Source organism: Habropoda laboriosa, unplaced genomic scaffold (assembly GCF_001263275.1).
Source record: "Habropoda laboriosa isolate 0110345459 unplaced genomic scaffold, ASM126327v1 scaffold33, whole genome shotgun sequence".
Classification (NCBI taxonomy): domain Eukaryota; kingdom Metazoa; phylum Arthropoda; class Insecta; order Hymenoptera; family Apidae; genus Habropoda; species Habropoda laboriosa.
In genome coordinates this window covers 1,351,678-1,372,248 of record NW_017100187.1, presented here as the reverse complement: position 1 = coordinate 1,372,248, position 20,571 = coordinate 1,351,678, and the positions used below count along the sequence as shown (strand labels likewise).

General features: G+C 33.5%; 6 protein-coding genes across 9 annotated transcripts; 3 read left to right on the top strand and 3 right to left on the bottom strand.

Annotated features, from left to right (window-relative positions):
- Window positions 1-3,162: 3,162 nt before the first annotated feature.
- Window positions 3,163-5,060, bottom strand: LOC108579684. Its single transcript, XM_017943271.1, has 3 exons — window positions 4,821-5,060; window positions 4,120-4,503; window positions 3,163-3,891 (listed from the first exon to the last, which is right to left on the bottom strand). The coding sequence occupies exons 1-3, from the start codon at window positions 5,058-5,060 to the stop codon at window positions 3,163-3,165; spliced, it is 1,353 nt and encodes a 450-aa protein (XP_017798760.1).
- A 2,336-nt stretch (window positions 5,061-7,396) lies between these two features.
- Window positions 7,397-8,725, top strand: LOC108579633 (thioredoxin domain-containing protein 15). Its single transcript, XM_017943219.1, has 4 exons — window positions 7,397-7,656; window positions 7,723-7,946; window positions 8,020-8,246; window positions 8,330-8,725. Exons 1-4 carry the CDS (start codon window positions 7,611-7,613, stop codon window positions 8,682-8,684), a joined length of 852 nt encoding a protein of 283 aa, XP_017798708.1. The 5' UTR covers window positions 7,397-7,610; the 3' UTR covers window positions 8,685-8,725.
- Window positions 8,726-9,719: 994 nt separating this feature from the next.
- LOC108579640 (zinc finger protein 436-like) lies at window positions 9,720-12,470 on the top strand. Its single transcript, XM_017943226.1, is given in 8 exon segments — window positions 9,720-9,980; window positions 10,048-10,150; window positions 10,222-10,544; window positions 10,626-10,994; window positions 11,065-11,422; window positions 11,514-11,666; window positions 11,669-11,778; window positions 11,849-12,470. Coding segments are annotated over 8 exon segments (2,229 nt in total). The 3' UTR covers window positions 12,401-12,470.
- Window positions 12,471-13,702: 1,232 nt separating this feature from the next.
- LOC108579465 (neuropeptide Y receptor type 1) lies at window positions 13,703-15,224 on the top strand. The gene is made up of 5 exons (XM_017943009.1): window positions 13,703-13,801; window positions 13,881-14,290; window positions 14,361-14,586; window positions 14,659-14,861; window positions 14,957-15,224. Exons 1-5 carry the CDS (start codon window positions 13,703-13,705, stop codon window positions 15,222-15,224), a joined length of 1,206 nt encoding a protein of 401 aa, XP_017798498.1.
- Window positions 15,106-18,428, bottom strand: LOC108579610 (tyrosine--tRNA ligase, cytoplasmic). 4 transcript variants are annotated; one of them, XM_017943190.1, is made up of 9 exons: window positions 18,369-18,428; window positions 17,174-17,560; window positions 16,842-17,104; window positions 16,544-16,759; window positions 16,277-16,468; window positions 15,931-16,195; window positions 15,716-15,857; window positions 15,507-15,638; window positions 15,106-15,175 (listed from the first exon to the last, which is right to left on the bottom strand). In XM_017943190.1, the coding sequence occupies exons 2-8, from the start codon at window positions 17,548-17,550 to the stop codon at window positions 15,525-15,527; spliced, it is 1,569 nt and encodes a 522-aa protein (XP_017798679.1). In that variant the 5' UTR covers window positions 17,551-17,560; window positions 18,369-18,428; the 3' UTR covers window positions 15,106-15,175; window positions 15,507-15,524. The 4 variants fall into 4 exon arrangements, with proteins under 4 accessions (XP_017798679.1, XP_017798675.1, XP_017798680.1 ...); XM_017943186.1 differs by having other exon boundaries at window positions 18,329-18,390; XM_017943191.1 differs by having other exon boundaries at window positions 15,931-16,192; window positions 18,329-18,390.
- Window positions 18,114-20,475, bottom strand: LOC108579464 (potassium/sodium hyperpolarization-activated cyclic nucleotide-gated channel 1-like). Its single transcript, XM_017943008.1, has 8 exons — window positions 20,195-20,475; window positions 19,877-20,023; window positions 19,625-19,811; window positions 19,416-19,550; window positions 19,142-19,337; window positions 18,873-19,064; window positions 18,561-18,796; window positions 18,114-18,458 (listed from the first exon to the last, which is right to left on the bottom strand). The coding sequence occupies exons 1-8, from the start codon at window positions 20,461-20,463 to the stop codon at window positions 18,114-18,116; spliced, it is 1,707 nt and encodes a 568-aa protein (XP_017798497.1). The 5' UTR covers window positions 20,464-20,475.
- Window positions 20,476-20,571: the final 96 nt, after the last annotated feature.

The following is a 20,571-nucleotide window of genomic DNA, read 5'->3' as shown; positions in this document are numbered from 1 at the left end:
GCATTTCGATTGAAATAACGAAAATGTGTAACGCTTGAATACGGCGAGTGCAATAGCTTTACGGTTCTTCAATAATTTCACAGCTTTCTACTAAATTCTCATGCACGTTACTGTATGCATCAGAAAGGTAATTCCTTTGGCTATATTCTTCCATAATTTTTATTAATATACTCCGTTTAGTTCAGGAAGTTTTAAATATTACATGAGAGTGTTCTCTATACATCGTACGTGAGTATAGTGAACTGTTCTAAACAATTGCTAATATCTAATAAACCACACGACTTAGAACTATCAAACTAATTGCAGAATATAGATGAAAGTCCATTCTACATTCCTCATCCTTGAAAGTGCACAATTTATCCCGCATTTTTATTGAAATAAAAAAAACGTGTTACGCTTGAATGCGACGCCTGTAGTACTCATCCAAAGAATATTGAATAACTATCAAACCACAAGGGATATGTTAATAAAAATTATATTAGAATATAGCTAAAGGAGTTGCCTTTCAGCTACATTTAATTATTTGCATGGGAATTTAGTAGAAAGCTATGAAATTATTGAAAAACCGTAAAGGTATTACACTCGTATACACCTCTCGCATTCAAGCGTAACACATTTTCGCTATTTCAATGAAAATACGCAATTAATTGTGCACTTTTAAGTATGCAGAATGTAGAATGGACTTTTATCTATATTCTGCAATTAGTTTCATAGCTCTAAGTCGTGTGGTTTATTAGATATTAGCAATTGTTTAGAACAGTTAACTATACTCACGTCCGATATATAGGGAATACTCTCATGTAATATTTAATAACTCTTAAACTACATGAAATATGTTAATAAAAATTATAGAAGAATGTAGCTAAAGGAATTATCTTTCAGATACATATAATTACTTGCACGAGAATTTAGTGAAAAGCTATGAAATTATTGACAAACCGTAAAGATAGTTGACGGTATGCGGTATCGCTCCCGACATCACGTACAAAAATTATTAATAACTAATTATTGAGAGGGTCTAGAGAACTAAAAAGTATATGTGAAAGTTGCTGAATGTTCACTCTTCATTCTTCAATTCTAAAAATTCAGGAAATCATCCTAATTATCGAGTTATTAATTATTTTTCACCGACCGACTTGATTGAGGCCCTGGAAGAACGAGTCTACCGGCCCGCTAGCCAATAGGAAACGTTCTCTCTCTATCCTTGTCGCACACTAGTGCGTTCCTTGTCTAATACCTCTGTTTATATTATGTTTTCCTATTGAAAAATCGTAATTCGCGTCACCAACCGCGAGATGGCGCTACTTTCACCCGCCGTTTTTCTGTCCTTGTCTATCCCTATTACTCTCCTTGTCTAACACACAGTGTTATTGATATCCTTGTCTACCGCTATTCCTTTCCTTGTCTATCACGTGGTACTGTTGTTATCCTTGTCTAGCGCTATTCCTTTCCTTGTCTAACACGTGGTACTGTTGCTATCCTTGACTACCGATATTCCTTTCCTTGTCTTACTCATGTATTATCCAGAGAATTGTCGAAAAAAGAAGTATAACCAGTTTAGCTGATTTTTAAAACACATATTCCTCGAATTTGTCGCTTTTAATAATAGTTATTGTAAATTAGAGCGTAATTGCATATGGTAAGCAGTTTTAAATTGATACTTATAATAAACTTTTAATTGTATTAACAATACTAATAACGTAAATAGTAAAATAAAATTTTTGGTTCATTTTTAAATAATTTAATTATAGAATAATTAGTGTTTTTTGTTAAATAACAATTAAGATGGTAGTTTATAATCATTGGAAGCATTAAATACATTTTTTGCGTGATTTAACTTAACGAAACAGCTTCGTTTATTAATTTCGCATTGAATTAACAATTGCATGCGGTGGATTAGTTAGAAATTGTTTATAACTTTTATTGCAAATTGAAAAATTAATGTTCTTTTTGTGTGAATCACAGATGGGACTTTCAGGACACCACAGGGACAAAGGAAATGTCCTGAAGATCAGGAATCATCAAGAGATGTAATTAGTTCAGAGAAAATCAATTATTTATTGTAAGATAAGTGTACCAGTATGGTTTTACAGTATTTAACAGTGTATTCATTTCTCCCTTACACACCAAATCAATTTCCTTTTGCGAAACACTCATTCTTTAAATAATAATCCATTATAAAATTAAGTAAACCATGTCCGGATAGCGTTAGGAACGCGCAAAAATCGAAAAGATCGTAAAAATCGCGAAATTCGAGCGAAACCTCAGAAACTTGCGCGAAAATAACTTCGGGATGCCGAAAAATTTCGAATGTCTAAGAAATGGTTGAGTTGTACTACTTGCTCGAATACGCCACGTTTTCGGCGTCTAAGATATGGTTGACTTTACTACTTAATCTTGGCTCGAAGCTAATTAGGAAAATCAACCATAAGTCAGAAATCGAAATTTGTTGTCTGAAATAAAGTAAACCAAATCCGGGAATGTTATAAATTATTGTACAACGAATGCAATACGTGATGTCGAAAGGATAAAAAGAGGAAATTAGAGAGTCAGAGGTTGAAAAATTGCAAGTATTAGACGCAGTATTAAAATTTACAAGCGATTTATCGTTACATTATTTTCGCAAATACAATTACAAGAATAATACAGAAAACTTTAATCCGCTATGGGGGAAATTTTCTATTTGGCCATCACGATTATTATAATTTAAAGAACAAATTGATCTATTTCTTATGCCTGAACTGCATTAAACTTAATGCTTTTATGATAACTGTAATCCAGTCTGCATTCTGACAATGTGTGAAACAAAGAACAAAGCAGAACACGACGAGGATAGCAATAGAGTAGCGAGTTCAACAAGGAAAGAGATAGAAACAGAAGAGATAGAAGACGTAACCTAACCTAACCTAACTCTATTTAATCTCCTATTTAACGTCACATTTATTTCACTTTAAATAAACGTTATTACAATATTGTATATTTCTTGTTACAATTATATTGCACCTTTTCTATCGTTCGCTTAAACATCAGCGTTAAAGACTAGACATCAGTTGTTACAACGGCGACACCAATTTCGATTGTGTTTCTACATTACCTACACGGTGCCAAACAACTGAGATATAATTCTACAAATTTCTACTGACAAACAAGAGATAACGTGCTTTATCCGTAACTGATAGTATACCCCATAGAAATCATCAGTGTCTCTTTAATAGCTGGGTGTAATTGCCTCTCAATGTATCTAGTCAAAGCTTGGCTAGCCCCACGTAAAAATACATCTTCCATTTCTCTGGCAATGTGTTCCTTTGATTGCCAGCTTCTACTATCATTTTCCAAATCAATAGGGAAGATATTATCCAATGCCTCGTCTATATACAAATGTCTAGTCTCTTTTGGAGCCTCGTTCTGTGCATCCTGATAATTATTCTCTCTCTTAACGTTCGTTTTTGTTTCACTATCGTTCAGGTTCCTCAATAGAATCTTCGTCGTATTATTAATCAAACTGTTCTGCTTATACTCTTCGGTGCAATTACCAGTCTCGTTACCTTTTAACCTCTTGCTGGTCAATGCGTTTGCGAAATCCTGCGGAGTGATCGTCTCCGTTGATCTCGTGACCCTTATGGAACGATCGTTCGTTTCCTGACTACTTTCGAAAGATCCTGGAAAGCGACGAACATTCGACTCTGCAAGAGCTCGTTTCTCCCGTAATGGAGATTTTGTAAGCCAGACGTTTTTCCGCCAGATACCCAACTTCGCGACTGGAGAGGTTAGAAAACGAGACTGACGAGTCTCGTTCGGGATTAGGACATCTACCTCCTTGGAAACACCGGGCAATTGGCGTGGTTCCGCTGCCTCGTAGTCGTCGTTCAGTGTTAGAGGTAAAAGTGGATACTGAAACAATATATTTATCTCGTTATTCTCAAATTATTTTGCTAATTGTAATTTTAAACATTTCAAGCGTTTCATGTCACTCAACAGGCTTGCTAACTTATCAAGGTATCATGCTTTCCTTTATACTCTCTTCCATTCTAGCAGAAAAAAAGTTAATAAACTCAGAGTTCAAAAACTTTTGTTACATACAATGTATATAGCTTGAAATGATGAACAATGATTATCTACCTTGTCTCGAGACGGATAGAACGGTGGCCACTTATCCTGTCTCTTGATTTGCTTATCCAAACGCGTAGGATGACAACCGTAAGCGTATATGGAGGCGAATCTTGGCTCCAAAAAACTTGATTCCGTTCGAATTCGCATTTGACCCCTGCCACGAGCTATTGGACTGGTTAAAAAATCGACACCTGATCGTCTTAATCTCAGAGTCATCCTGCAAGATTCTGCTGGGATAGGCGGTTGATGATCCCGTGGCATTAACGAAACTATTCCAGAGACGGATAAATCATTGAACATTACTCGAGTTTGAAGGGAATTGTTGCTGGGTTCGTAGATGCATTTCTCTACTCTGGCCCAGGCATTTCCAGTGTCTCTAGCTCCTTGCAGCAACTGAAAAATATTTACGGTTAGAAAAACTGAAGGAAAAGTTATTCTTAAATAAATTGTTCCTTCTAATCGTTAATCTTTCGATTAATTTAATGCTTAAAAAATGAATCCATAAAATCTTTCTTAACACATTTCTAACTGCATGAATTATAGTTGAATAGATGTCTAAAAAGATATCTAAAAAGGATTGCTTAGAAGAAAAATGATATGTGAGAATGAATTATCATATGTTGAAAATAACACGGTAGATAATAGTAGATCAAACTTCGAATTCGTGCTCGCAATGTACACTTCAATATAATTTACTCAATAAATATTACTTTAACAGCAATCCGGGAGACTGACATCTCGAGTGGTGCAGAACGAAGTTCTTGCTGATAAAACATATCCGCATCTTCCTCTTCGAGCCTGTTTCTTCTACTCGAATCTCTATGAAGAGCATCCAATGCCCTTTCCAGTCTTCCACCACAAGCTTCCCAATTTCCAATGTTCGAACGAACGAAATCGATCGATAAAACAGTAAGCAACAGAATCGCTGATACGTTGGAGATTGAAACCATCTCTGTGGATAAAATAAATCGAAAAGAATTAGTAAGAGGAATTTCTGTGATTCGTAATTCTTCATTGGAAAGTAACTTTCAATTTGGTCAACGCGATATTTCAAGCAGAAAAGGCTCAAGGCGAAAACCATTAAAAAATCTAACATCTAAAACGAAGGAAAAGGTGGTCAGGTCATTGTTCTTTACGTTTCCGTAGTAAACGCAACTGCAATGCTACTTTCAACACATTAACATTAGAATTCAATACAATAGGGGATAAAAATGACAAAATAAACTTGAAAATCGGTGAATTAATTCTAGAGTATAGGGGAGAGAGAATTTTTCAAATTCTTCCAAAAAAAAAAAGGTTTCGGCGTCGGGATTCGATCCCGCGATGAAAATCGATTGCAAAACCGTGTTAGAACTGATATGGAAACCGTAACTGAAAAAGATATATGTACATAGTCAGAAATTTCAGTTGCTGCTAACAGTTATTTAGAATAAAGATTTTTCATGCGGGGAAGACAAATTTTCGGGTAACGATTATGACTGTTTTCAATCTCTGTTTTCAAGGTTTACAAAAAGCAAGAAGGTGCATCTACCTGCGGTGGCGTCATTAAAATATCTCGGTAGGTATATCCTGTAGAAACTCAGTGAATACGAGCCGCTGAAACAGAGCATGAATGCGTCTTCCTTCCGTCTGTTTCAGCGACAATCGAGTGAAACCAGGAAGCATAATTTGGGCGCCTTGTTCACCTCTATTGTATTCGATTATTATTATAAAAGCATTCAAGTAACTATCGCGACGATCTTGAATTTATTTCATGACCCCCAATTAAAAATTGTTTTTAAGAATATTTTTAAACATTAGACTTTCTTTCTTTTTTTTTTCACAAAATCTAACCTAACCTAAACCCTTGCAAAATGTTCCTTTTCATTCTGTGCAGCGTCGAAAAACAGACCCACGGAAAAACAATACGATTTCTCAGCAACAGAGGTAACAGCAAGTTTCCCAATTTCCTAATTGACCGATATTGAAACAGTAGCGTACGTAGCAACGTAGTGTGTTTCCATTCAGGTACACGCAACTTTTTACGACGTCCCAAGTACGAAATCTTATTGTTTGTATGGAATGTATGAATCTCGGCCGCGAAGTGAATAAGGCCGGCTCTGCTATTTTTGTATGCTAATGCGCGATTCGATGTTGATCTCTGATCTACAGGTGCTTTCACGCTCCGTTAACCGACACTACGATGCCGATGTTGCAATTTTTCCGCGGGAGTACTCGTATCTTTCTTAAATGATCTCCCTTGTCTCCGACTTCTACTCTGTAAGCATGTGTTAAAAATGTGTACATATATCCTATTGAAAACACTAGCATATAAAAATCTATCTGTCCAACTAATGATTAAGTAGAAAGAAACGAAAAGAACTTTGAAAGTTGTTCTCGCAAATTTTTCTAATTATGTTTGAAATAAATATACTATATACAGTTAACATTAAATAATAAACGCAACCTTTATTACTTCCACATAAACCACATGCGTTTTGTAAAAGAATTTAATAGAGATAGAATGATAGAAAGTGCAAGGAGTTTCGCTCGAATTTAATGTAACGAAAAAAAGAAAGTATTTCGATTATTATCAACGAAAGGTAGGGGTTAATGCGCTATGGAAGTAGCGAGTAATACGTATAAAAATTCGTATACTTACTGAAGACCCGAAGAGCGATTAATTATTTTTTAAACGGTAAATGAAATTAACACGAAACCGCTTGTTGTTTCTTCGGGAGAGTACTCAGCTTGCACCTTTGGTGTAAGACCGATCGAATAACAATGAAAGTGGCTAGATACGCGCGGTAACTCCTACTCTTAAGTCTTTCTTTCTTCTTCCGGCGGTACGTGGAATACGCTCGAAAACAGCGAGCTTGATCGCAGCATCGCGTGAGATTTACGCTGTAAATTAACGATTTCAGAATTTACAAATGAATCGGTAACTTTGGTACATTGATCTGTAAATATATCAGCATCGATCTGTTATAACACAATATGAGAAAATCTTTACGAATAATATCGTACATAAAAGCATCGACGCAGTATATCGATATGTATACGAAACATCTAAATAAATGTTTACTAATTTATTAGAATAGTCGAACAGTGATTAAAAAATGAGTATCGTGACATTGCACAATTTGAAAAAGAACAAACGAACGGTATTATTTCACTTATATATATATCAGTATAAAGACGTTTTGAATTTCATTTTATATTTTATACAGTAATTGCAATAAAGTTAGTTGAAGAAGGAATAAATAAATTGCAGGATAAGCGATCGATGCGACCCCAAACAGCCGATTACCGTGTCCCTTCGTTTTACAATCAAGAATGAAAATAAAAATAATACATCAATCCGTTTTTTACGTGTGTCACACTGCAAATTATGTTTCAATTGCTATTGTACGTTAATTATTGTGCGTTCCTGCAAAGACGTTCAAGTTATTTGTGAATTTTATTAATTTCCATATTTCTGATAAAAGCACACGAGCAGTTTTTTAGGTTATGTACGCAAAATGTTTCTTTCTAGAAGGAACTTGTGTTTCATTGTGATAATTTTAGGTGAGGCATCAATATTTTTATTATTATTCAGTGATAATACAATTTCAATCTCCTTTATTTATTTAGTTCAAATGGTAAATGTTCGTGGACAAATGGTAAATGTTCGTGGACAAATGGTAAATTTTCTTGGACAAATGGATGAATCAAAATGGGAGGTAGCAGGGACAGTTCCACCACCAATTACAAGAAATTACATTCTACAAGGAAAAACAAATGTGACAGCAACTAATTCTTATGCTAATGTAGCTAAATTTAATTGCTTGACAGACAAAGTGTATGGATCAGTAGAAGTGAGATAATAAGATACTTGTGGATGTTTTAGATAAAATGTAACAAAATAACTACACATATTAACTGTTTCAGATTGTTAATGCAACCAGATTAATGAAATTATTAATGTTAGAACCTGGACTATCAAATAGAAGTAGAAATGACAAGGACGGTAGACTGATACCAGGAACATGCATGATAGTATTATTTTATGCTAGATGGTGTACATTCTGTAATCAGGCTGCACCTCATTTTAATGCATTATCACGTTCATTTGCACATATCAAGGCAGTGGCAATAGATGCCATAAAATATCAAAAGTAATAAAATAAAGCTAAAATAAAACATTTCATTTATATGATTAAAAGAAAATTTATAAATTATTTGGATTTTATACTTTCAGCTTTAATGCTCAATATGGAATTGGTGGTGTTCCTACATTAATGCTTGTTCACAATGGCAAACCTGTAGCAATGTATAATGACACTGTTTATACATTGCTATCTTTTGCAAAATGCATAACACTTGCAACTAATTTACAACCAACTGCACCACTTTTTGTTACATCTGCGGATTTTGTTGGGCCTGTTTCCAGTACACCTTCCAATGAAACAGATTACTGTCTAGTCCTGTCATGGATTTTCATTGCTGCATGTGCATTGTATTTTACATCACAGAGCAGATGGTGGCAGCAATGTGTAGAATTAATTCAAAACACGTGGCGTGAAAGCAATGCTCAACACGAACATGCTGATTAGATAATTAATAGAATTAAGTTGGTAATAATAATTTGCATAATCAAGCCTCTTATTTTGCGTGATAATGTTTGTGGTAATTATAAATCAAGATCATGTAAATATACTTTAATAAATATGTAAAATATACATTATTTAATAGAAAACCTTATTAAATCGCTATCATTTGCTGTTTTTTATTAATGTCATTCCGTAAAATTACTTACATCAAATTTTGCATTTTATCCACTATTAACGTGCATTACAATCCTCAGCTTAAACAAATGATAGTACAACTATCAATAATTGGTTAGGTAAAATTAAGAAAGATATAAAACTCTAAATATGTAAATAAATAATGCAATGAACTTTAGAAACACGGGAAGTTTCGTAATTACAAAGTCTGTTCAAATAGAGCCCGAACATACCGCGCGCCTTTTGTCAATTGAGCATCTAGTTTACGTTCAACTGATAACAATAGTTTTAATATACGCACTACAATATAAATAGTCAAACATGTTCAAAAGGTTAACTACAGCAAGGTTGTGGATATTTCACGTTACAGCAAAACAATTATCATCATGAAAATGATAAAGCTTGAATTTGACTTCGATAGTTTTTTACCGAAACTCGCATGTAATGGCCGACTTCGCGATTCACTTATCACTTCCCTAACTTCATGATTGTTGTGTGCGGCATTTGTTTGCGCTGAAGTTCGTCTCTAATGAGTTTTGTTATTGCTTCTATTACGAAAAAAAGTCGCTGTTTATTTTTGTGCAATATAATTGATTATAATTAAGTAGACATTCTATGGAAAAATCAAGTATATGGAAGAAACAACATGACATTGTTCTGTATCCGGGCACGTTTACGCGATTTTACTGATTTTTCTGATTCATCGTCAGGTTAGGTTCTTAATAGGAAGCCGGTTTTATTTTTGATTTAAGGCTAGTGTAGGTGAAAGTAAAAAAAAATCGAGTCAGGTCAATAAAAAAAGTAGAGGGTCAGGTTAAGGTCAACAAGGACCCTCTATGATATCAGCATCGAAACGATAAAGATATGGGATCTTTGAACCTCGTTTGCCCAATGTGCTGTGGTGAAACGTTTAATAATCCGCAGTCATTAAAGTATCATTTATTAAGCATGACAGACAACCTATACTGTCCTGGTTGTTCGCAGCGATCTGACTCAGTAATGGCACTCATTCAACATTTGGATCGATGTGGACAGAGTGTTGAATCAGAAGCATCACTTGAATCCAAGCATGAGCCTGGGCAAGAAGCTCAACAGGAATCAGAACAAGACACAGCAGTGTTAATGGTTAGCAATCAAAAATGATTCTCTATTTGCATTTGTTGTGGTCTTTGTTTGATAATTCTAATTGTAGAGCACAAGTGTTGAAGGGATAGATCAAAGTTTCCTAGCAACTGTAGATGACAGTGGAATTATGATAGTTGGGGGGGCCCAGACCATACAAGTTGATGAAAATGGTATGTAAACATTCTAGTCTAATATATGTTAATTCTGTTTACTTGATCATTGTTTCTAATGAAAATATCAGGAGAAATTAAAGTCGTAGAAAAAATGGAAACTGAAGAAACACAGATGAAGCAAAATTCTCTGGAATTTAAAATAACAGAAAAAGTTCCTAGTACCGCTAGCAAAGTAGAAGAAAAATGTTTATCCCAAGATCAACTAGTAACAATTTCAACTACTTCAGAAACAGATGATAAAAACAGAAATAAAAATGTGATCACTATTTTACCTGATGGTTCAGAGCTTCTTGATGGTGACACTGGTGCTTTAATAAATATGGATCATATAAACGATGTAGGAGAATTAGATGAAGATGGATTGTTACATGTTAAACAAGAACTTTGTGAGGTACAAATCATTACTTATTGCTGTACATATATATCTATAAATGAAATTGTTTCAATGAAATAGCATGTTTCATTATTACAGATAGAACCAGAAGCAGTTTATAGTTGTACTAGTTGTGACATGAGCTTTAATTCTGTTGTGGAACACATAAAGCAATTTCATGATGGACAAGAAGTATTACTTGAAATAGCTGATCAATTAGATGATATACCTACAGTACCTGCAACTAGCACCCTATCCTCAGAATCAGGAAGTGTAGTCAATAGTAGACAAAGGCAGAGTATGAACACTCTTCGTACAGAAGAATGTGTTGACAGTGAAGGGAGATTATATACAAGAAAAGTAGTACAAATAGAAAGGTTCTGGGATAGAACTCCAATGCAAACATCACTTCAGTCTACCAAGGCACCAATGATTGAAAAGTTTTTTTCCAATGCGCAAGGGGTAAAGGTATGATAAGTATTTGTCTTTTTTCCGATTATAATGAAATGTAATATTTATTCGCGTAAATTTATTACAGGTACGAGAGAAAAGATTGGCCGCTGCACCAATGAGAATGTACAGATGTAATCAGTGCCTTCAGCAGTTCTCAAAATTGGGAAACTTCCGAGTACATGCGTGTCTTCATGGCAATAATCGTTGCGATAGTTGTGACCAAACTTTCGCAACACCGAAAGCGTTACAGCTCCATGCCAAGGTACACGAAGGTGAACCCGATCCAAATCAAAAATCTTTCGTATGCGAAACCTGTGGTACGGAGTTTTGTTCGCACAAAAGTTTGCGTTTGCATTCTCGAATGCACGCGCCGGTCAGAGCAAGGCATGTTGCAGCACCTGAGGGTACACGTAGCGCTGCAACATTCATATGTTGCGAGTGTGGTAATAATTTTATTAAAAATACTGATTTTAAGCACTACATTTTTTTATCTTAAAATACATTTGTACTTAATTACGCGTTAATTGTTTACAGGTAAAACATTAGCAGAATCGTACAAAGAAGCGCATATGGCTTTGCACTCCGGTGACTCTGTAACTTGTACAGTGTGTAACAGAAAATTCGATTCTGCTGATAGTTTAGCAATGCATGCAGCAGTGCATACGGAATTAAGTCAACCTCATTCACCAAACATCAAAAGCCTTATCAGTGTCAACACTGCGGCCGAAGATTTACAAGACCTCACGAGAAAGTAAAACACGAACGTATTCATACCGGAGAAAAGCCACACGCGTGTGAAGTAAGTGTAGCAAAAGTAATATAATTACAATATTCTAGCTTTTATTAAGAAACGCTCTTCTGTCGAACAGGTTTGCGGTAAAACTTTTCGTGTTTCTTATTGTTTAACCTTGCACATGAGAACTCACACTGGCGTCAGACCATATGGATGCCAACTTTGTGGCAAGAGATTCAAAGCTTCCTCTGTTTATAATCATCATTTACGTACGCACGGAGAAGAACGTGCTTACACATGTACTTACTGTCCAAAAACATTTAAAACACGTGTTCAATTAGCGGGACATAAGAATAGTCATACTAAACCGTTTCGATGCACCGAGTGTTCTCGACCTTTTGCTTCCTTATATGCCGCGCGTACTCACATACAAACTCACAAGAAGGACAATAATTTAAAATTTAGTTGTTATATCTGTGGTGCGTCCTATGGTAGAGCATTTGCGTTGAAAGACCACTTAAAGCAACATGGTCAAGATGTACTAGCTCCACCGGAACCAGCAAGAGAAGAAGAGATTCACGAAGGAGAAGATTTTTTGCTTGCAGAGGAAGAGGTTGAAGATGATGAATTAGTTATCCCATCACCATTACCCGTTGCACAATCATCAGAAGCTGATGACACAGAATGAGACTATGAAAACTAGTCAGATGTTTGTTATAAATTGTAGTTTAAAATTGTTCAATATAACAGAAAAGATGATGGCGGAAGATTCCCTATTTTATGTAGTGTTCAAAGACTATCAGCAGGACTTTTATTCATGCAATGAATAATATGAAATTTTAGTTTTTACGAACGAATGACATTCTAATAAGAACTACTTCTGTGACTAGAAATGATAGTATTTGTTTGTAAATAACATACTGCAAATTTTTATATCCCCATTGATATTCTGTGGATAGAAAATGTTATATACGAATAACGATTGTATTATGGGAGAGTATAGCTTTATTGTGTCTGTTTAATATATTGAAGTAAAAAATCTATATTATTTATTATATATTTTAACAATTGAGTTCCATTGTTTGTTACAACTATGTTGTGATTTTCGATAATTCAAACCTTTCCTAATTTCTATCTTCTTAGTTGATTTAATAATAATATGAAAATGCGTATAATAAAAAGAAGTTACGAAATATTACTTTATTTTAATTACAAAAGAATAAAAATCTAATGAAGATCAAAGATTAATTTTTAATATTAATTTAAGTTCCAAGTGTTAAAATTTATAACAGAAATATAGATATATTCGCAAAAACTATCATATAAAGAATTAATAATTTCAATTATTTTTATTCTTTTAAAAAAGTAATATTCATTACCACCGAAACCGAAGTATAATTATTTGCATAATCGGATCGTATTATCTTAAGGACGTGATATAATTTTTATATATTTTTCATATCTTGAAAAATGCTAATAAGAAACGACGTTTATCCAGATAGTTCTGGGTACGACTGACTAGAAAGTAATTTACTAAGTACAAATTACATAAAAAGTCTAATAAGAAATATATGATACAATGAATAATGCAGCAATATAAAATACCTTATAAAAATATTTTTATTTAAGTGTGCCAAATCTATACTCTTGTATATAAGCAAAAACAAAATTTTGTATGAAATTCACGTGTACTCGTGTGTACACGTTTGCAACCAAATAAAATACAATTAAAAATCTAAATACGATTCAAGTAATTAAGTTGCCATAATTTTTCATTGAAAAAAAAAGCATTGTTTTAAGTTAGGTATTCCTAGAATTTATCGACGATTACTTCTACTGAATCTTACTAAAGAGCTGAGTAAACAAGCTTGCCCTTTAATGTTAATGCACCATCTGTTACACATAGATTATGCTCTTCCAGTTACTATTAAGCTTCCAGAACTCTATTAAAATTGGTACTGTTCTTGTGGCACCGTATTGATAAAATAACATGGACTTCTTCAACTTGTTGTGTAACACTTTGGTGTTCGACGTGCAATGGAATTTTCACGAGGCGGAGGACCATGATTCTGTGACTACTAATCCAGAAGTATGATTTTACGTTTAAAAAAGTTACCCTACTGTTATATTCATTGTCGTCGTAATTAAATAAGTCTGTGAATTCTTAGTGGGAGAATATCGATACTAGTAAGCATCTATTTCCTTCAAAAATTTGGGGAATTCGACCTACATGGGAAGTGGTTGTAAAAATTATCTGTACCTTACCAATCATCGTCATCGGATCTTTAGCTAACAGCGGATTAATTTATGTGGTACTCAAAGAAAAATCTCTACACACCATGACAAATCTCTTGATGGTGAATATGTGTATCGCAGATCTAGGTACTTGTTTAATATGCTCATGGATGTTTCTTTGCATCGATTTGTTTCAAAATTATATTTTGAGAGAGATTGGTTGTCGACTGGATGGATCCTTGGTGCACACTTTGACATTGGTCGCCGTGTTTAATTTAAGTGCAATCAGTTATGATCGTGTCTCAGCTATCGTCTTTAATTGCTCGGGAAAATTGACAAGAAGGTAATATTACGAAGTACTGACAATAATTAGAAACTTTTGCGAAAAAATGGTATCTATTTTTATGTTGAAGGATGACGTATGTTATACTCTTCTCTACCTGGATTTCTGGAATAGCCGTCGCTAGTCCTTTAGTCTGTTTCCGACACTATTACGAAAGACAATGGAAAAATTATTTAGAAACATATTGCACTGACGACACTGTGCTTGTCTATCCTTATTGGCATATTTTTGCGGGTTTAAGCGTCTGGGTACCATTGGTTGTCATGACAATATGTTACTCAGCTATTCTCATCAAAGTATTATTTAATCTTTTTTATGTATAATATAAAAATGCAATTATAATTCTATACTACACTTCTAATTTGTAGTTAGACCGCTACGAATCGCAAGCTCTGAGAAGTAAGTATTCTATTGTGATGAAATATAAAAGAAGAGTAGCGCAAGTACTGGCGCTTATAGTTTTAGCGTTTATCATATGCCGTGTACCATTCGCTGCGTTAATAATTCGAAGGACACAACTATTAAAAGAAAGACCCAAAACGGGACAAGCAGAAGCTATCTATCCATTATGGTAATTATTTCCATAAAATTTAAATATACGTGCACATACATAACTAATAAAATATTGTGCAACATATATACACATATATTCTACAATTTTTACAGGTATATTAGCAGATACCTGGTACTGGTTAATGCAGCAATAAATCCTTTGTTATACGGTTGCAGTAGCAGTTCAATGAGAAAGGAATTAGCATTATGCCCTGCCACATCTTGGCTCATCCGAAAGAAGAAAAAACAAGAATCGAAGCCATGCAGTGTCTCACAGTTAAAACCACAGAATCTCCATGCTCTAAGGCCACGATCTCCTTGTGTACGAACGAACTATAATGATAGAGAAATAATACCGAATATTTCGTCCACCATTATATGAACAAATTTAGACGTCAATTTATTTTAATTTCGATGTGCTCTATATACTTCATTAAGGGTTACAATAAGGACAGGATAAATATCTTCTAATAAATTAAACCTCGTTCATAAATGCACTTTTCATCTATTTTTATGTCGCATACTTACATTTGAAATATACTAAATCATGATGCAAACAATTAAATAAAATAAAAACGGCAGTTTTATATATAAAGCACTTCTCAATCGAATAGTCGATTCAATTTATTCTTTGCACGAGTAAAAAATAAAAATGCATGGATACCTAGATATCTGAGGTATATTATTTAATTGCCACGTTTTTAAGGCTATCAGCTGTGATTGTTCCACCACTGGTGGTAAGTAAAACATTTCCACTCCAAGACGCTTCTCTATTGCCATTTACTACAAGATCGCCCTGTATCAAAAATTAAATTTTAGTAAACTGTGAATATGTAATTTTTTATTATATCATGTAAAACGTAATAAACGTACTTGTAATCTTTCCCAGACTTTCTTTTTGGAATTAAGTACATCATCTGGTGCTCCATCCTCATATCCCTCCACAACAACTTTTTCACCTGGTTTACTATCCGACGGAGGTCTCAAGGGTTCAACTCGTCTCTCTGGTTCGTCTCTATATCGCAAATACATTATTAAAGAAACTATTAAATGTAATAAAATAATATATTGATTGAATCGAGACATACACTGATGCACATAAAACCATTCCATGAGACTGGACACCTCTAATAGTTGCAGGTTTCAAATTGGCAAGGATAACTACCATTCTATCTTGCATTTCTTCTAATGGTACATAATTTACAAGACCACTAATTATTGTGCGTGGCCCAGTAGGTTCTCCAAGATCTATCTTCTCTATATAAAGTGAATCAGCATCAGGATGTTTTGACACTTCAACTATTTTTCCAACTCTAATGTCTAATCGAGCGGGTGTTAACTCTTCGACAACTTCTAAATATTTAACACAAATTTTACATTATTATTTAAATTTATCAGTTGATTAATTTTCGTATCTTCTATGTGAAATATTACTTGGCTTTTGTGGACGATATGCTTTAGTAGCTAAGCTTCTAAATCCTGCATCTGCTTCAAATTCCTTTCTAATTGGATTTAACAATTTATTAATATAAATTTCAACTGCACTTTTCAAATCTCCAGGATGTATTTCTTCCTTAGCAAATGCATTTTCCAAATCCTCATATTTATCATATGATACATCCCCACCTACAAATAAATATTCTGTGTTAGTAAAATCTTTTAACAAGGTAAACTTAACAAAAATATCAAAACTAAACATACCAAATTCTGCAGTTCTATTTATATTAAAAGTTTCTCCTTCTTTTAATAAAGGATATATTACATGTTTAGCAAATGCAAGAACTCCATTGTCATTAACATTACCAGGCTCACAAAATGCTTTCTTTAATTTTTTCTTAACTGCTGCAGCATTATCTAAGAGATCAATCTTAGAGTCTTCTTCAGAAGAAGACATTTTTGATCCTGCCAACCCAGGGACTGAAATGAAATTTTATGTGTTGTATTATATTAATTTTAGGGGATAGATGTAACATTTAGTGACTTTATATTGCATACATACTCATAGGATTCATTAAATGGATACGTTTTTCATAACCAAGCATTGGCAAATATTTTTCTGAGAAGGTAAAAATCTTTCTTTGATCTACACCACCAAATTGGGCATCAACTTCAAGATACTGTTCATCCAAAGCTTGCAAACCTGGATACAACAATCCAGAGAGTAAGGGGTTTGCAACTTGTTTAACTACTTCAGCACCTGCTTTTTTTGCATCATGCTCAGTTACAACAGAAACTAAACGATATAAATCTAATGTATATTCTCTACAATAAAAAAAATTTTATATAGTACATGTTTCAAATTTTTTTATCTGTTTATGTGTAATTACTCACTTAGATAATTGGTAATCTGTTCCTTTAACAAATTTCAACTTATCTAAAGGTACATCAATAGACCTAAGCATTGCTTTAATAACAGTTTCATAATATTGAGTGCGAAGTTCTAAAAGTTCCCAAGGTGCTTTCATGTTATCCAAGTAGGCATGAAGATCAGCAAATAATATAGTAACTTCTACACCAGCTCTTAAGAAATCTGCTATTTTAGACATTGGTGTAAAGTAGCCAATATGAGGTTTACCAGTTGTAGCAGTACCCCAATAAAGCTTTAAATCTCGCTCTTTTAAAATACTTTTAAGTTTTTCATCACCAAGCCATTCAGCCAAATTTCTAGTGATGAGTTCATATTTTTCTGCCCACTTTAACTCAACCATGGTTGTTGTTCTAAATAAAAAAAAGAAAAAATAAGATTTCTAAGTTATAATAATGCGACTAATAATAATATAAATTATTTAAATAAAATGACACGTGTTCCGGCCACGTGTATGAGCCCTGTCAAACTTTTTTACTTAACCTTTTATTACATCATTATAATGTTAATAATTCATATTATCATAATTTGAATAAAATATTAGTACTGAATAAAATAATATCATAAAACTATAACAACGAGCTAATACTGTTAGTACAAAATGATTACGATAAATAATCATGAAGTGACATCATTGCACGATGCACTTCACAGCTGTTTGGAATGAACCGGTTTAAAATTAAAATTGAAAAGCAATTTAACTGTATTACAGGTTTTAATATTGCAACTAAATTAATTACATTGCGTAACTTCTGCTCGGGATCCAAAATTTCGCAACTTGCGACACCGAAAGTACTGTTGAATTGTACGCATGCAACTGAACGTAATTGACACAACCAATGACGGTACGACCTAACATTTTCATTTTACAATATTCGAAAAATATTTTACAATTAATTTAATATTTCAATCTGATCTATTGTCATATTTCGTTTTAACATTATCGTTGTTATTACTAATTTTGGCATCTCCCTCTTGTTGATTATTTTCAACATTTATTAACGTATTTTCCTCCAAATTTACATTTTCGTCATTGATACTTAAATTGCTAATGTGCTGGTATCTCTCCTTGCTAACTTTTTCTAATCTCTTATAAAAAGTTGACGTCGAAGAAAACATACGTTTGAAATCACGACGATTTAAGCGTAACAATTCACATACTTCTAATGCGATTACAGTTTCTAATCTTCTACGATCCGGAAATATTAAGGCAGCTTCACCGAAATAGCCTCCATCCTTTTCATGACATATCTCATAAGAATAAAATAAATATTTTTTTGTAACTTTTTTATCATCAAATAAAATAATTACTACATATAATACATATTTTAACGTGAAACAAGTATTGCATACTTCTCTTCCACTAAATGTGATAAGTGCAACGGTTCCACTAACTATGAAGAACATACAATCGCCTTCAGTTTCACTTTTATATATGATATCCTCATTAAGATATATAACCGGCTTCAATACCCCTATAAATATTTGTAATCGTAAAAGAAAATGGTGGCGCGGTAAATAATGCAAAATAGTAGCTGTGTCTAATAATCCGCGGCTACTATGAACCATAATTTCTTGATTTAAATGATCTGAGGATAAACAAATAAAAATTTATTTCAAAGAAAAATTGTTGAAATTATATTCGTCTTCATACCGAATACTAACTGGATAAAGTGCTCGATATTGCATTTTCTTTAAAGTAACTGCCTTGAAAACGATACTCGTAATAAGCAATAAGTTTATTTTTTAAATTTTCTGGCAATTTTTTCTCTTGAATATATTCTTTGACTCGATGCATAATTCGTTGATATTTTAATTCTGGTTCTGCAGCTGACTGTACCAGTTGCAGGACTATAACTGTCGCAATAGAAAGAGTAATTAGAAAAAAATACCTTTTTAGACACAATTAGTTGTATCTCAAGAAAGAGAATTACCCATGAGATAAATGATACATCCTTTTCCAAACAGCACTAAAATACAACGTATCATAGTATCCGATTTGCCTAATGAATGGAACTCTATAAAACTCGATCCAAAGAAATTGCTCATGCCCATATGAAAATACATTAAATAAATTTCCGAGTTGGACTTCTTATTCAATCCGGTAGTAACAAAAAACATATCTGAATTCTATATAATTACATATGTAGCAAATTGTTTTAATTGGAGGGTTAAAACGAACTCAAGCTTAAATGAATCTAAACGTACCTCGATAGTCTTACCAGTTAAATGTATGATAATAAATGGAAAAACGTGTGTTACACAGCTACACCAATGAAATATCAACAACATCAAAAGTACTAACCAAACAGTTTTCTCTTCAGCGTGAGAAATTGTAAAATTCTAAACAATAGATAGTTTTCCTTATTTATGATTTTTCTTTTTTATTTAAATAATTTTTTATTCGTAGTTCTTACTGCAATTATTTGTCTTATGTAGAGACGTAATGTGTAAATGCGTAAAATTTTTAATGCTGGTAAACATTCAGGAATCAATAAAATGGAATTTGAATTGGGACCCGGAGGTAGAATACGATCATTATAAAACCATGAGTACGGAACTGAAGACACAAAATCGATAAAAAAATAGCCTCTTGTATAATGTCTGTACAAAAATCACAGTTTAATTATTTTCTTAATTAACAGGAAAAGGCGAAATCGATAAATTACCGTGTTATCAATAATGGATCCAGGAAAATTTCGTGACCATCCGGTGAACTGAATCCGGTCATAAAATTAAGAATAATATCAAAGATACAAATTACATATGCAGGGTACACTGGATACCAACTTTCTGGTCCAGAACTTTTCGCGACTCTATGAAATGCCAAAATATACGGCACCACGATAAACATGTACAAGAATATGAATGTCATTAAAAGGTCCCAGTAGTACCTGCATAAATAAATATATTTTACAATTTAATTTCATTGAAATTTCGCTATGACAAACATTTGGAAAAATTTGCGGTTGAAAAATAAGAATTACCTTAAGTCACTGCATGGATGTATTACCCACCAGAATGAAGAACGTCCATGCCTTCTTTTTTCGAAGGCAATCGCGGCACAGCTACGCAAAAAATGTCGTGTTAAGGGATGACTCACAGAAACAAGGAATAATTTTTGGAAATTCCGTTTCCAACGTGTGTAAAATTTTACATTCGGCGGTAATTTCGGCAAATTACTGTCCGATGTCTTTGGTAACTCGCATATATGAACGTTCAACCGTTTTTTTGGCACTCCTCGTTTCATTCTCATTTTACAAACTTTTCAACAAAATCACGCATGATACTGTATAGTTTTTAAGATTTTAGTATACCTTTATAGAGAAGTTACTTTCAAATGAAGCTGCAGACAAAAGATACT

Coding starts and splice junctions, on each gene's coding strand:
- LOC108579684 (XM_017943271.1), bottom strand. CDS start 5,060: ATGGTTTCAATCTCCAACGTATCAGCGATTCTGTTGCTTACTGTTTTA. Junction 4,504..4,820: donor TCTCCCGGATTGCTGTTAAA/GTAATATTTATT, acceptor AATATTTTTCAG/TTGCTGCAAGGAGCTAGAGA. Junction 3,892..4,119: donor TCTATCCGTCTCGAGACAAG/GTAGATAATCAT, acceptor ATATTGTTTCAG/TATCCACTTTTACCTCTAAC.
- LOC108579633 (XM_017943219.1), top strand. CDS start 7,611: ATGTTTCTTTCTAGAAGGAACTTGTGTTTCATTGTGATAATTTTAG. Junction 7,947..8,019: donor AAGTGTATGGATCAGTAGAA/GTGAGATAATAA, acceptor TAACTGTTTCAG/ATTGTTAATGCAACCAGATT. Junction 8,247..8,329: donor GATGCCATAAAATATCAAAA/GTAATAAAATAA, acceptor TTATACTTTCAG/CTTTAATGCTCAATATGGAA.
- LOC108579465 (XM_017943009.1), top strand. CDS start 13,703: ATGGACTTCTTCAACTTGTTGTGTAACACTTTGGTGTTCGACGTGCAA. Junction 14,291..14,360: donor TCGGGAAAATTGACAAGAAG/GTAATATTACGA, acceptor TTTATGTTGAAG/GATGACGTATGTTATACTCT. Junction 14,862..14,956: donor GAAGCTATCTATCCATTATG/GTAATTATTTCC, acceptor CAATTTTTACAG/GTATATTAGCAGATACCTGG.
- LOC108579610 (XM_017943190.1), bottom strand. CDS start 17,550: ATGGTTGAGTTAAAGTGGGCAGAAAAATATGAACTCATCACTAGAAAT. Junction 17,105..17,173: donor ACAGATTACCAATTATCTAA/GTGAGTAATTAC, acceptor TTTTTATTGTAG/AGAATATACATTAGATTTAT. Junction 16,469..16,543: donor AAATAGAACTGCAGAATTTG/GTATGTTTAGTT, acceptor ATTTATTTGTAG/GTGGGGATGTATCATATGAT.
- LOC108579464 (XM_017943008.1), bottom strand. CDS start 20,463: ATGAGAATGAAACGAGGAGTGCCAAAAAAACGGTTGAACGTTCATATA. Junction 19,812..19,876: donor GATCCATTATTGATAACACG/GTAATTTATCGA, acceptor ATTTTTGTACAG/ACATTATACAAGAGGCTATT. Junction 19,065..19,141: donor ATGTATCATTTATCTCATGG/GTAATTCTCTTT, acceptor CTATTGCGACAG/TTATAGTCCTGCAACTGGTA.